The sequence below is a fragment of the Equus przewalskii genome, chromosome 23 (assembly GCF_037783145.1).
Source record: "Equus przewalskii isolate Varuska chromosome 23, EquPr2, whole genome shotgun sequence".
Classification (NCBI taxonomy): domain Eukaryota; kingdom Metazoa; phylum Chordata; class Mammalia; order Perissodactyla; family Equidae; genus Equus; species Equus przewalskii.
Genome location: NC_091853.1, coordinates 15080282 through 15094911, shown reverse-complemented (window position 1 = coordinate 15094911; position 14630 = coordinate 15080282). Strand labels below are relative to the sequence as shown.

At 43.7% G+C, this 14630-nt stretch overlaps 1 protein-coding gene across 3 annotated transcripts in view; it reads right to left on the bottom strand.

Annotated features, from left to right (window-relative positions):
• CACNA1E (calcium voltage-gated channel subunit alpha1 E) overlaps nucleotides 1-14630 on the bottom strand; it is a 475242-nt gene that overhangs the window by 201036 nt on the left and 259576 nt on the right. For all 3 annotated transcript variants that reach the window (XM_070591752.1, XM_070591754.1, XM_070591753.1), the window contains exons 6-8: nucleotides 5865-5968; nucleotides 4628-4780; nucleotides 3287-3468 (exon numbers count right to left, since the gene is read on the bottom strand). In XM_070591752.1, the coding sequence (XP_070447853.1) occupies nucleotides 3287-3468; nucleotides 4628-4780; nucleotides 5865-5968 (439 nt within the window). The remainder of the gene's footprint in view (nucleotides 1-3286; nucleotides 3469-4627; nucleotides 4781-5864; nucleotides 5969-14630) is intronic.

The window sequence follows — 14630 nt, the reverse complement described above, 5'->3', positions numbered from 1 at the left end:
TGTTGAACAGAAGAGGCATTGGATGGGGAAACAGGAGCTCCCCTTTTCAGTGTGGCCTGTGTGTGGAAATACAGCAGCTGGATGAATTGGGCCTTCTCAGAATAAGTGGTAGAAAGGGAAATGAAGAGTGCTATATTTGCATCTTATTAGTGGTGGTGGTGATAATAGCACAGTGAGCAATTTCTCTATATGCAGAAACGTACATAATACATACATGTATTTATAATATTAAGTTGACTAGTTGTTCTTAGGCAATTCCACGGTGTGCAACCAGTTCTAATATATACGTAAAATTTTGTCATTACAAAGCCCTGAGTTAAAATTAAGAGAAGAAAGAAAAATACTCAGGTATTGTTGACACGGGCTACTAGAATCTTCAATTTTTCAGCCAAGATCCTAGGCAACTCTAATCTCACACTTTCAATGGGCATAATAAGCACATTCAGAGGAAAGGGAGGTGAATTAATCTGTACTATTTAAATCGCTATTTTCCTCCCTCTCCCAGTCCTTCTTTCCTACCCAAGCTGAATGGGTGAATTTGGGTAAATTTAAAGCTTAAATGATGCGACTCCACCATATACTGCAAGCCCTATGTCCAACAGCATGAAGAGTCCACTACTCTGAACCTGCTTCTCCATTGTCAGCAGACAACCCTAACTCCAGCATCTGCATCCAGCTCCTGTAAGAAAGCTCTGCCTGGGTCATGCTTCGCTCCCCAACAGTTCGCTGCTCAAGTGAAGCCCAGCCTTTGCTGGCTCTCTCTTCCTACAGAGCCAGACTTTACCCTTTTCCACTGGCTGAAAACTGGGTGCCTTTTTCATCCAACTTATCCTGTACCAAGGTGTAGTTATCCACCTAACTATGCCTATCACCTCTGCCTATGGATTCCCGCTCCATGCTCTGCCCTTAGATCCAATGCATTGGAAAGTGATGTCATTTCTAAGTGGACCTAAGTTCATTCTGCCCCAAGAGAAGCCAGCCTCTTTTTGGAAACCAGCCCTACAGCTCAACTAGTTCCCTCAACCCTGGATCCAGCCACAGGGGTAGCATAGGAGGCCTTCAGTAAACTGAAGTTCAATGACTGATGGCCTGGAAGTCAGAGGGAGCGTGAGTCTAGCCCTGGGAGCCCATGCAATGAAAGGTTTCAGGGGATCTGCAGTTTGACCTCTTCTCCTCCCTGCTTCCTTGATAGAGCAAACCTAGGGAGGGGAGCAAGATCACTGTCCCTTCATGTGACCTCCATCCCTATGTTGGGTAGATAACTGGAGATAGAAGGGAATTTGAAGAGAGCACTATGAGAGCAGGGAACGTGGCACTTTTTTTCTCCCTCTGTTTCTCTAATGCCTAGCACAGTGCTTGACATACAGTAGATGCTCACTTAACATGTGTTGAAAGAATGAATGAATGAATGAACAAAGGAACTAATGCTAGTGATGAGTGATTCTCCAGCTGTGCTCTTGCTTGTCTCAGTACCACCTGAGCCTTGGCTCCAGAGGACCAACAGATTGCGCCTGTATCTTCAAATACAACACTTCCCCTTTCAGGCTTTCAATGCATTTATCACATCACTTAGGTGAGTCTACACATGTAATTGAAACACATCACTCCCAAAGCCCCACAAGTGACACCAGCCACTGTGGGGCCAGTGCTGTAATTTCCAGAGGCACCTGGCTAGTCTGAGTGACATGGCCTCAAGACATTCTTCACATCTCAAATGAGGAGCGACTGCATGCATCAATCTTGCCTCCCTTCCCTCCTTCCTGTCACCTCTCACAACTGGTGAGAATCCCAGAGTGTCCTCAAGGTTTTTCTAGGTCACACATAATCCCTGGGCTTGCTGGGCATAAGCTGGCCCTTGGGACTTCCTCACTGCCCTTTAGAGCTTTAGCATAACAGCCTATGGCTCTTTTCTGCAAAGCTCCATCCTGCCTTGCTCCAGCTATATGGGAATGGATCCAGGTTAGTAATGGACATTTACCAAGCACCTAGTATTACAGGTCTTACACACATCCTGGCTCTCCAGGCGTTATAATCTGACTGAGTCCATTCTGAGACATAGCATTTCCTTTCCCTCCAGTGTAGATTATACCCAGAGCTCCTTCTAAAGGGGCCTTTGTATAAGCCACGCCATGCCCCACCCAATAAGTTTTATACAGATGGAATCAGGCTCAAAGGAAACAGAGGGCACCTTAGGATAAAGGCAGGCTGTGGGAGTGCAGGTAAAAGATGACTATTCCAAAGGTAGCTACCTTGAGGTGGGCTGGCTGGATGCATATGAGGGTACAGACCTTTGTAAGCACCTATTTACAAAGGCAACCTGCCCAAATTGCTTTGCCCACCTAGGCTCCCTATGCATCTCCCCATTTAGTCTAAGTTCTCATTTAGAACTCAGACTCTGCACCATGCCTTTCATAAATTGTTAAAATCAGACTCCAGGAGGCAGAAGAGACTTCAGTGGTCACCCTGTCTAACCTTGTCCCCATGCAAAAATTCCCCAGCATCCCTGACAGGCAGTTAGACAGCCTTGTCTTATGCACACCTCAGAACCTTCCAAACATGCCCAATCATGTGAATCACCAGGGACACTTGTAAAAAGTACAGCTCACCAACTATTCACAGCTACACAAAATCAAAACGTGCAGAGAAAGGGCCTGTGAATCCGAATTTTTAACAAGCATCCCTAGTGAGTCTTACAATTAAGCATGTTTCTTACATGCATGTAATGCAATGGTTCTTGACAGTGGCTGCATATGAGAATCAGCTAGGAAGCTTTAAAAATGATAGGTCTTTACCCCTAGCTATACCTATTTAATTTGTCTGGAGTGGAGCCCAGGTGATGTAAATTTGTAATGCTCCAGCTGATTCTAACATACTGCCAAGGTTGAGAACTACCGTAATATCTTCCCACACCAACGGATGGTAAGCTCTTTCAAGACAGCAGCCAAGAAATCGATACATCTTGGTACCCCTCACCAAACCCCACTACCACGTCAAAGCTGTAGCAGAACATACTCTATAACTGCTGAGGTGATCTGATTTAACTTGGTTTATTCACCCATCCAACGCGAGATGCAATTTCCTAACCGTATTAAGAAGCAGTGTGCTTCTACCTAGCAAGAGGCCAGACAGTGGAAGGATATGAACTGCAAAGCCTTCCCATGATTGAGTCTACACACACACACATCCCCAGCCCTCCTCTTCCCCAGGCTGACCGGCCCAAACAATCCCAGAAGGCTCATTCCACATGTCTTCCTTCCTGCTCCCTCCCCCAGCCAGCTCTACTCACATTGTACAGCACGGTGGTCCACCCTTCCATGGTGATGCACTGGAAGACAGTCAGCACAGCAAAAAGGATGTTATCAAATTGGGTGATCCCATCGTTGGGGCCAATCCAGTCCCTGCATTCATAACCAGCTGGGCAGCCCTGCACGCCACATGGGTGAGGGGGGTCAAATCCTTCTAGAATACCTGCAGACACATTTGGAGGGTGGAAGATAAACCACATGGTGTTTAGAATGATCTCGAAATGACCCCAGGAAGCCACAAGCACACAATTCTATTTCCCACAGAAAGGTTTGTCCTTCATCTCAGTCTCCCTCCGCTCTGGCCTCTCTACGCCTCACAGCTCACAGTCCACGTGTTCAAGCCCATATTTCCCAACCTCCTCTGAAAGTGGAGCCTCTTCTCCACTTGGCCCACTTTCTGCAGGTAACATCCTCTCCCCTTGCCTGAGAACCACAGAATTCACAGGACTGGATCACACAGAAAGGTCTGAGGTGAAGGCAGAATCTTACTGATTTTCTAACTTCAGACTCCAGGATAAACCTTGAGTTCTTTTTGGGCCCCTTGGGGACAATTATATACTACAGTCCCTTCCCTAGGTCTTAACTACTGGTTTTTATGGCCTAAATTCCTGGTCTTGAATAAGACAGAAATAAAAAAAAAAATCTAAGGTGGAAGGTGCCCTTTGAAGATCCTTTTCATAAAAAAACATGGTACTTAATTGGGCTTCTTCAACCCCTCCTAGGGTACTCTACTCAACTTGCAAAGAACCATATGATACAAAGAGACAAGAATCTGGGGTTTGTGTACCCCCACCCATCTCCCAGGACCCCCTGCCAAGCCAAGCTCAGAGCTCCCTCAGTCCTTTACACTATGTGTGGGTCATGGCAGAGAGAGGGGAAGATCATGAGATGGAGCATAGAAGAAAAACGTCTCCACAGACCTGGAGGGATGCAAGTCTGACTCCAGAGACTCTGGATTCCTGGGTCTCCATGGCTTCTGGGCCAAAGAGGCCATTGTACGAACAGTATTTCGTCAGACAAATGGTTTCTGACCTGCATTCTGATAGCCTTCTACCATGGGACGGGGGAACTGAGACATCCTATTTGAAATCCTCTGACTGCAGACCTCAGAGGTTATTTGCTTTGCAATATCAGTGTACAATGGAGATCTTTAGTCTAGGCTGGTTGTGCCTCAAAAGGCTGCTTCCTGGGAATTTTCTGACTTTAATTCTAGGCTTGGGATAGCACATACTTTTCCAACCAGTCTCCAAATGCCCTGAAATTGCCCCAAACACCCAAAGGGAGATGAAGGGAAGAAGTAGAGGACAAAATAGTGACCCTACCTGAATTGTTCATGAAGCATGCTCGGTGCAACTTCCCACTGTAGAACTCCAAGCCAATGATAGCAAACATCAGGATGGCAAAGAAGAGCAGAAGGCCAATCTGCAGAAGAGGCACCATGGCCTTCATGATGGACTTCAACACAATCTGCAGGCCTGGAGGGAAGGAAAGAGAACAGTAAGCGGAGCCCTCACTTAGCACCATCTGATAGAGCAGCCTCAGTTTACCCTCTCCTAGGAGAAGGGCAAGTCTTTGAGGGAAAAGAACCATGGGTCCTGAGATGATAAATTCACCAAAGGATAAGCATGACAAGTCAAGCCAAAGATGGCCATCATCCCTTCCCCTGGGGACCAATCCCGTCCTCCTCCTCACCACTCCCTGATCATTTACATGCCTATTAGCCTTCCCTCGTTTGTTTCACCCATGGTGTCTCCTGGATTCTCCTTATAGATTAAACTTAGTAGAACGTGCTTCCTTCCAAAAGGGAATTACCCTGCTAGGCTGTAAGTCCTTTGAGAGCAAGAACGAAGTTGATCTTTTGTTCTCTATCTATCTCAGACGCAGCTCTCCCATCACTGTTGGGGGAGCACAATTAGTAAAATCACCATTTATAAAATACCATATCCTTTGACCCAGAAGTTGTACTCTAGGATTCTACTCTAAGAAAATAATCAGAGATCTGAATAAGATTTAAGTAAAAAGATGTTTGTTGTAGCACTACTTCTAGCTGGAAAAAGCTACAAATAACCAGCAACATAAAAATGGCTAAATAAGTCATGGCCCATCTAACAAAGACTACAATACAGATTTTAAATGATATTTTTGAAGAATTTTTAATGTCAGGAAAATCAAATGCTTATGACAAAATCCAAAACTATATATACAGAACGGTCCCAATTATATTAAAATGCACAGGAAAAAATGAATGAAAACATATACTAAAATGTTAACGAAAGTTATTTCTGAGTCATAGGATGAGTGTTTTTCATTTTTATTTTATATCATTTGCTTTACTTTCTAAATTTTCTGTAAAATTTTTCATTATCCAAAAATAAAGCTGTTAAATTTAAAAATGAAATGTTATGCCAGCTGCTACATCCCCACTATTTATTACCACTGGGGCTTCCTCCAAGAGGAACTGTTTTTTGTTTCCCCCAAATTCTCTTAGCCCTTGGACCCAGCTGATGACATGTCCGTAAAGCTATCGGCAGAGGAGAAAGAAGAAAGGTGAATGCTCACTAGGAATGCCTGACACGAGCTTCAGGGGCCTCAGGACACGCACGGCCCGGAGGGTCCTCAGGTCCACGTGTGTATTGAAGTGGGTTCCCGCGGTGGCCAGGATGCTGCGGATGGAGACACAGAGGGTCAAGGTTATCACAGTCTGGCTTTCTCCCCCGGTTCCATACGGGAAGCTGGGTTAAAGCAAGATCAGCCTGCAAAGCACACAGAGCCGACGCCAGCTGCGTGAGGGTGCACCTGAGCTCAGGTGAATCACGGTGGTTCTGAGCAGCATTAAATTTAGCCACATCTGGGTTTCAGTTTACAAAGAAGGAAAACGTATCATCATATCAGAATCCTAGTTCCAAATCATGAGTAAAACACAAGGTCCCCAGCATCTGTCCTCTTCCTGCCCCCAAACCTGTCCCTTACTTTCCATCTCTGCCCCTTGCCAACCTCCTTCCCCCCTTTCCAACCTACCAATGCCCTCACGTTTTTTTTTTTTTTGAGGAAGATTAGCCCTGAGCTAACATCTGCCACCGCTCCTCCTCTTTTTGCTGAGGAAGAGTGGCCCTGAGCTAACATCTGTGCCCATCTTCCTCTAATTATTTAGATGTGGGACGCCGCCAGAGCATGGCTTGATAAGCAGTCTGTAGGTCCGCGCCTGGGATCCGAACCGGTGAACACCAGGCCGCTGAAGCACAGCATGCAAACTTACCCACTATGCCACTGGGCTGGCCCTTACCCCTCACATTTTTTATTTCAAAATCTTCTTAAATTACCCTGACCCCTGTCTCCTTCAGACTTTCTCTGGATCAACTGTAGTAAAGGAGTAACTCACTCTTCTCCACCTTGACACTTAGAATTTTCACCAAACCAGTCAATCTCACTGATGCTTATGTTAGGGAGTAACTTCATTGGTTCCCATCCAGTATTTTTATAATTGCCCCAAAACACTGCATGACCTGGATTTGGTTTCTTTGCCTCCATTTTTCCACTTCCACAGCCATATCCAGAAAGAAACAAAAATCCATAACAATCCTATTAGATTGTGTACACCAAGTACCTTGTCTTGAGGAGACAATTTATTTCCCATGACATTGCAGATACTTTGGAGAGACAGAGACACTTCAGTATTTATAAAAGACACAGAAGACCAAGAGTCAAAGAACTGGGCTTAACTCCTGACTCATGCACTTGAGAACTGGGTGACTTGAGGCAAGTCACTCAACCTCTGTGAGCCTTACTACCTTTATGTACAAAATGAGGCAGTACCAGGGCCTAGTTATAAAAATGAAATGACACGGTGTTGAATATTAAGAATGTTCTGTAAACTACAATGCACAAAATAGACACTGTGTCTAACACAAATATTAATAATCTTCTTTTTGCAACTTTAATTTTAGCCTTCCTTCTGCAGTGAAATGCCTTTTCTCCCTCATAACCTCTCCAGGACAATTTCAGCTATCTGGAACTATTGGGGAATGAGGCATTCAGCAAACTGATTTTTCTGTAAAGTCAAAGGGTGGCAAGAATGGTTTATTTCATTTAATTATTTTTGGTGGAACCTCTCTGAAATATTTCAAGTATTGAAGAAGATACCTGAAGTGCCCTCAATACTTGAAAGAGAACTCAAATGAAAGGTTTATGCTGTATATCTTGAGAAAGCAGATATAGGACCCACAGGGACAAACTACACAAATCCAGGACATTATAATCACGAGCAATAACTTTGAAACAAGTTGTGCAGGCCAGCAACAAAGGGAACTGCATTATGTGGTAGTACACTTCCCAACATTAAAAGCATTCAAGCGCAGGCTGTAGACTATCTATTAGGAAGTAAAGAAGCTTCCGACATTGCGTTGAAGGTCATTTAAAGGACCAATAGAGATGTCTTTCAACTTTAAAATTTTATAATTCTATGTTAATCTAAGCTTAAAATAAGAACCAGAAACCAGTCCTACTCTCACAACGAATCTCGGGAGCTGGGCAAGCTTCCCAAGTCTTCTCCATCTTTCCCAACCCAAACTTCCACAGTCTCATCTGAAAAGGAGGGGCTATGGGCAGCAGAGTCTCTGACACTGCTTTTGGCTCTATCTTCCAAGGCCGAAGAGAGAAACTAGGGAGGGGAGAGATATCATCTCTAATGAGTGGGGGAAAACTGAGGGGAAGAGAGAGCAAGGAGAAACGCAGAAAACAGGACTGAAACACAGGACAGAAAGAGAAAAAAACAAAGGAAAGAGGAGAGAGAGAAAGAGAACCTTCCAGGTGTAGTGAAAGAGAACCAGAACCCCAGGAAAATGGGGTCACGGTTCAGCTGATTCTGCTAACATAGGAAGGAGCTCGGCACTGTCTTCTGAGATGCACATGGGGAGACTGCTGTCCCTCTGGCTCGCTCTTGTCTTACAAACACAGCAGCTAGAATCTGCGCGTTCAGACACCAGAGTCCTGTTTCCTAGGATACCCAGACACACACAAGATGCTCTTTTGTATCATAAAAAGGGCTGTTGCAAATGAAAATTCCCTCCCCAACCCTCAGTCGAAAAAGATACATTTCAGAACACGGAGGAAGGGGCAGAAGGAAAAATTAAAAGTCAAGAAGGCGCAAGTGTGGAGAGAAAGACAAAACGGGAGAGGGAAAGGAGGAATGAGAGGTTGAGGAGTGAGTTGTGAGAGAAAACGCGGAGATGAAAGCAAGAAAGGAAATAAGAAATAAAAGCTGATGGAGAAGCAAAGGTCAGAGAAATAAGAATGCTCGCATGGGAAAGAGAATAAAAGTAAAGCTAACTTGAAAGGGAAGCAAAAATATGTCATTTGTTACAGGGGCCTTGTGCAGCCAGCCTTGAGATACGTCCATGCTCTTTCTACCAAGTGCAGCCCTCGGTGGCACCTACCTACGCCCCAAGGCCTCCAAGCCCCGCCACTCTTCAGCCAGGGTCATGCCACCTCTGGCTCCATGCTCCCCTGGACCTTGGAAACTTCTTTTTTTTTTTTTTAAGTTATTTTATTAAGGTCACATTGGCTCATAACATTGTGTAAATTTCAGGTGGACATTATTACATATCAGTTTCTGTATAGACTTCACCGTGTTCACCACCAATAGTGTAGTTTATTTTGTTTTGTTTTTGGTGAGGAAGACTGGCCCTGAGCTAATATCTGTTTCCAATCTTCCTCTGTTTTCCTTAAGGAAGATTGTTGCTGAGCTAACATTTGTGGCAATCTTCCTCTATTTTTTGTATTTGGGATACCGCCAGAGCATGGTTTAATGAACAGTGTAGGTTTGTGCCCGGGATCCGAACCTGTGAACCCCGAGCAGCCAAAGCAGAGCATGTGAACTTAACCACTATACCACCGGGCTGGCCCCAATAGTCTGGTTTTGATCCATCACCATACATATGTGCCCCTTTACTCCTTTTGTCCTCTCCCCACCCCCTGCCCCTCTGGTAACCACTAATCTGTTCTCCTTATCCATGTGTTTATTTATCTTACGAGTGAAATCATGTGCTGTTTGTCTTTCTCTGACTTATTTCGCTTAGCATTATACCCTCAAGGTCCATCCATGTTATCAAGAATGGCATAATTTTGTCTTTTCTATGGCTGAGTGGTATTCCATTGTGTGTATATACATATATATATACCACATCTTCTTTGTCCATTCATCCATTGACAGGCACTTGGGTTGCTTCCATGTCTTGGTTATTGTGAACAGTGCTGCAATGAAGACAGGGGTGCATAAATCTCTTAGAATTCTTGATTTCATGTTCTTTGGATAAATACCCAGAAGAGGGATAGCTGGATCATATGGTATGTTCATACTTTTTTCCATAGTGGCTGCACAAGTGTGCATTCCCACCTGCAGTGTATGAGGGTTCCCTTTTCTCCACATCCTCTCCAACATTTGTTATTTCTTGTCTTGTTAGTTATAGCCATTCCGACAAATGTAAGGTGATATCTCGTAGTTTTGATTTGCATTTCCCTAATAATTAGTGATGTGGAACATCTTTTCATGTGCCTATCGGCCATCTGTATATCTTCTTTGGAAAAACGTCTCTTTATATCCTCTGTCCATTTTTTGATTGGGTTGTTTGGTTTTTTTGGTTGTTGTTGAGTTGTGTGAATTCTTTACATATTTTGGAGATTAACCCTTTGTTGGATATATGATTTGTAAATATTTTCTCCCAGTTGGTGGGTTGTCTTTGCATTTTGTTCCTGGTTTCCTTTGCCGTGCAGAAGCTTTTTAGTCTGATGTAGTCCCATTTGTTTATTTTTTCTTTTATATCACTTGCCTGAGTAGACATGGTATTCGAAAAGATACTGCTAAGACTGATGTCAAATAATGTACTATGTTTTCTTCTAGGAGTTTTATGGTTTCAGGTCCTACATTCAAGTTTTTAATCCATTTTGAGTTAATTGTTGTGTATAGTGCAAGATAATGGTCTACTTTCATTCTTTTGCATGTGGCTGTCCAGTTTTCCCAACACCATTTATTGAAGAGACTTTCCTTTCTCCATTGTATGTTCTTGGCTCCTTTGTCAAAGATTAGCTGTCCACAGATGTGTGGTTTTATTTCTGGGCTTTCAATTCTGTTCCATTGATCTGTGTGTCCATTTTTCTGCCAGTACCATGCTCTTTTGATTACTGTAGCTTTGTAGTGTATTTTGAAGTCAGGGATTGTAATACCTCTAGCTCTGTTCTTTTTACTCATTATTGCTTTGGGTATTCGGCGTCTTTTGTTGTTCCATATAAAGTTTAGGATTGTTTGTTCTATTTCCATGAAGAGTGTCATTGGGATTGTATTGAAACTGTAGATTGCCTTAGGTAATATGGACATTTTTAACCATGTTTATTCTTCCAATCCATGAGCATGCAACATCTTTCCATTTCTTTATGTCTTTTTCAATTTCTTTCAATAATGCTTATAGTTTTCAGTGTATAGGCATTTCACCTCCTTGGTTAAATTTATTCCTAGATATTTTATTCTTTTTGTTGCAATTATAAATGGGATTGTATTTCTGACTTCTCTTTCTGCTATTTAGTTATTAGTGTATAGAAATGCAATTTATTTTTGTAAGTTGATTTTGTACCCTGCAACTTTGCTGTAGTTGTTGATTATTTCTAATAGTTTTCTGGTGGATTCTTTAGGGTTTTCTACACATAAAATCATGTCATCTGCAAACAGTGAGCAGTACTTTCTTTTCTCTCATCCCATGCAGGAAGGCTGTCAACTGGGCCTTTAGCTCATTGACCATTGGCTGCTTCCTAACTCCTAGTGCTCAAACTGTCCTCAAGGGCAAGAATTACAATTTGGCTCCCCTGTCCATCTGTTAGAAGCAAAGGCAATGGGATTCTTAGGGAGAAAAGATAATTGAGGAACAGGGCCTTGCTCTGTGTCCCCATAAAATTCTGTGCCTACTGCCATTACTGCCCTTACCACATCCTAGAGAAATTCTCTGTTTTCTCATCTGTCTTCCTGATGAGATCTGAAACACTTCAAACAGAGATACTGTCTTCCTCATCTCTACCTCCCACATACCTAACCCAGGGGCTGGCAAGTAAGAGGTGCTCAATGAATGCTTGATGGATCGAACTGCACTGATGAAAGTAATAACTGTGTCAAAGCAGAGATTAAAAGGACAGAAATACCACAGAAACCCTAGAACTTACTGATGAAAAGAGCACGTAGCATGTAGCTGGGATACTACTCAGCCACGCATCAGTTTGGGCAACCAGGAGTAGACTGGAAGTCTGACCTCGAGCATTTTAGAACCTATGAGGATCTTTCAGTGTACTTCAAAGACTCCTGCTCCAAAGCAGATCCCACAGGAAAGGATCTTCCCAGTCTTCAGGAGGAGAGTTCAGGAGAGAGGGAGGGAAGGAGGAAGACTCAAAATTTAAAGACTTGCCTCCCAGCAAAACTCAAATACTGAAGAGTAGACAGCTCAGCACAGCTCTGGGCCTCCTCCAATATATGAGGGCCGATGCAGGAGGCTAGAGGAAAGTAAACAGTAGGAAAAAGCCCCAGTCCTCAGTCTAGTGGAAGGAGACAGACACTGAAATGAAACCATTATAATTCACCGTGAAGACTGTCATAACAGAGGTGTTTACAAAGGGCCATGAGAACAGGAAACACCACAGTTACAAATACAGTGCTTTCTACCTGCCAGCATTTTCATATACGTTATCTGGTTAAATCCTCAAAAATATCCTAATAGTACTATTGTCTCCACCTCACAGAAGAAGAAGATGAGGTTCAGAAAAAATTAACTTGCTAATAAACGGCAAGACCAGGAGTTAAAGTCAGTTCTCTTCTGATATCAAAGCCAATTCCCTTCCCACTCTGCCATTAGGCTGCGCAACATCTCAGTACTGGGCGACTCCACTGTTCTTGAGTCCAGCATGGTGCTAAAAATACCAAGGTCACAGTATTTGGTCCCCAAACAAAGCAGTGAACTTGGTTCCCCCCATTCCAAGGCCACAAACCACTAACTCCGACAAACTTGCCACTGACCACTCCCAGGACCAGCAGGGTCTGAGGCTTCTTGTGCCTCAGGTGATGACCGCCACAGTATCTACATACACACACACGAAGAGAGACACATGCACAAAATCAGAGTGAGGCCGCTAAGGATAACTCCAATTCCCAGTTAATAAAAGCCTAAGCTCTCCACCATCCCAAGAGGCATATATGTGCACTCTTCAGAAGCAGAGGCTGTGTTGTCTATTTCTTTTGTCACCATGAGCACAGAGCCTGGTAGAGAGCTCTGTTCGCAGAGGGGTGCTTAATTACTACTTTCCCTCCAAAGCAGAGGCTAGTCAGGGAGCAAACACAAACCTGTGACCACCACAAGCACAGAGGCAATGCTCTGTACACTGTAAAGGTTCAAAAACTGTTTCTTGATGGATGACATGGCTCAGCCCTACCTCTAACGTTTCTGCTTTTAGTGGTAGGCAGGTAAGAAGAGAAAGGAGGCAGATGAGATCCTGCGGGTGTGGCATGACCATCACTGCAGGGGCCCAGCCAAGCAGACAATGCAGGGGATGCTCTGGGCGACTCAACCAAATGGTCTCTCCCCAAGTCAGTCACCCAAAGACTCCTTCAACCCTGCATTCCTTTTGACCTTGGGGTTCTGTTAGCCTCCTCGTGAATCCAGGCTTAACAGTCTCCTATCACAGGTATATTTCACTGTACCCTTCCATGGCTGGAAATACCCTGAAGCATTATACAAATATTACACTAAAAATTATGTGTTGCTTATCTGAAATTCAAATTTAACTAGGCATCGCACATTTTTATTTGCTAAATCAGGCAACTCTACTTACGCGGTGACTAGAAATGACCAGGTAAAGAGCTTCCCTCCCAGTCACTGCCTGAGCCCTAAACAAATGTGCAAGTTGTCTTCTGAGAAGAGACACAAGCCAGGGGTCTGTTAGAATAGGCCCAGGATTCCCTCCTGAGTTCCAGAAATGATCCGTTTTGTCTCCACCCATATAAATCCCAAGCGAGAACCTCATTAGCATTTGAAAGGCAAGTTGTTCATATCTGTGCAAAAAGGCCGATTAACACTAGCCAAGGGTGTGAGGTGTTTAACCAGCCCATATTATGAGGAGACCAAGAGGAGGCAGGAAGGAATCTAATTCAAGCTGGATTCCCACCCCAGAGCTGAGTCAGGATATCATTTACATGGGTAGTCAACATAAATGAGTTGCCGTATCCACTTAAAAGTGTTCCGTAGGTGGTTGGCTCCTTCATCTCTTTGACTATATTACCTCCAACCAGACACCAAAGTCTATCATATCCTTCCTTTAACACATCTCTTGGATTCACTTCTTACTCTCCAGCCTCCCTCTTGCCTGAAATGCCCCTCGCTTACCTTCTCTCCCCTGCCTAAATAATATGATCCAGACTTCGGGGCTCAGATGACATCCTGCCTGTACCTGGAAAAGTTCTACAATCAAAAGAGACTTGAACCAGGATTCTGAGAAAGTGGTTAAGCACATGCTCTCCAGTCATACAGGCTGATTTCAAATAACAGTTCCATCACCCACTCTAGCAGTCTGGGCTTACGCCAATTGCCTCTCTGAGCTACAGTCTTCTTATCTGTGAAACAGATACAGTGCCTTCCTAAGACAGTTGATGTAACGATTAAAAGAGATAATGCTTGTAAAGTTCTTCACATAGTGTTGATTTACCATGTAGAGTTCCTGATTGTAAGCAACAGAAACTGATTTTAGTTTTCCTAAGCCAAAAAAAAAAAAAAGAAGAAGAAGTATATTGAGAATATAGCTGGTTCCAGAATTGGAGGGTATTGGAAGACCAGGCTGGGAAAACAGGAAAGCAGACATCTTGGTGTAACAGACTGAATAAGATACCCAAAGATATCCAGATTATAATCCCTGGAACCTGTGAATGTTACCCAATATGGCAAAAGGGAATGTGCAGATGTGATAAAGGATTTTGAGACGGGATGATTATTCTGGATTATCTAGGTGGGCCCTTAATGTAATCACAAGTACCCTTATGAGAGGGAGGCACAGGAAGATTTGATTAGAAAGAAGAAGACAATGCGATGACTGAGGCAAGATGCTATGCTGCTGGCTTTGAGGATGGAGGAAGGGCTCAAAAGCCAAAGAACGCAAGGAATGCATCTCTAGAAGCTAGGAAAGGCAAAGAAATGAATTCTCTCCTAAAGCCTCTGGTGGGAGCACAGCCCTACTGAAGGCTTGATTTTGGCTCAGTGAAAGTGACTGTGGATTTCTGAGCTCCAGAACTGTAAGAAAGTAAATTTG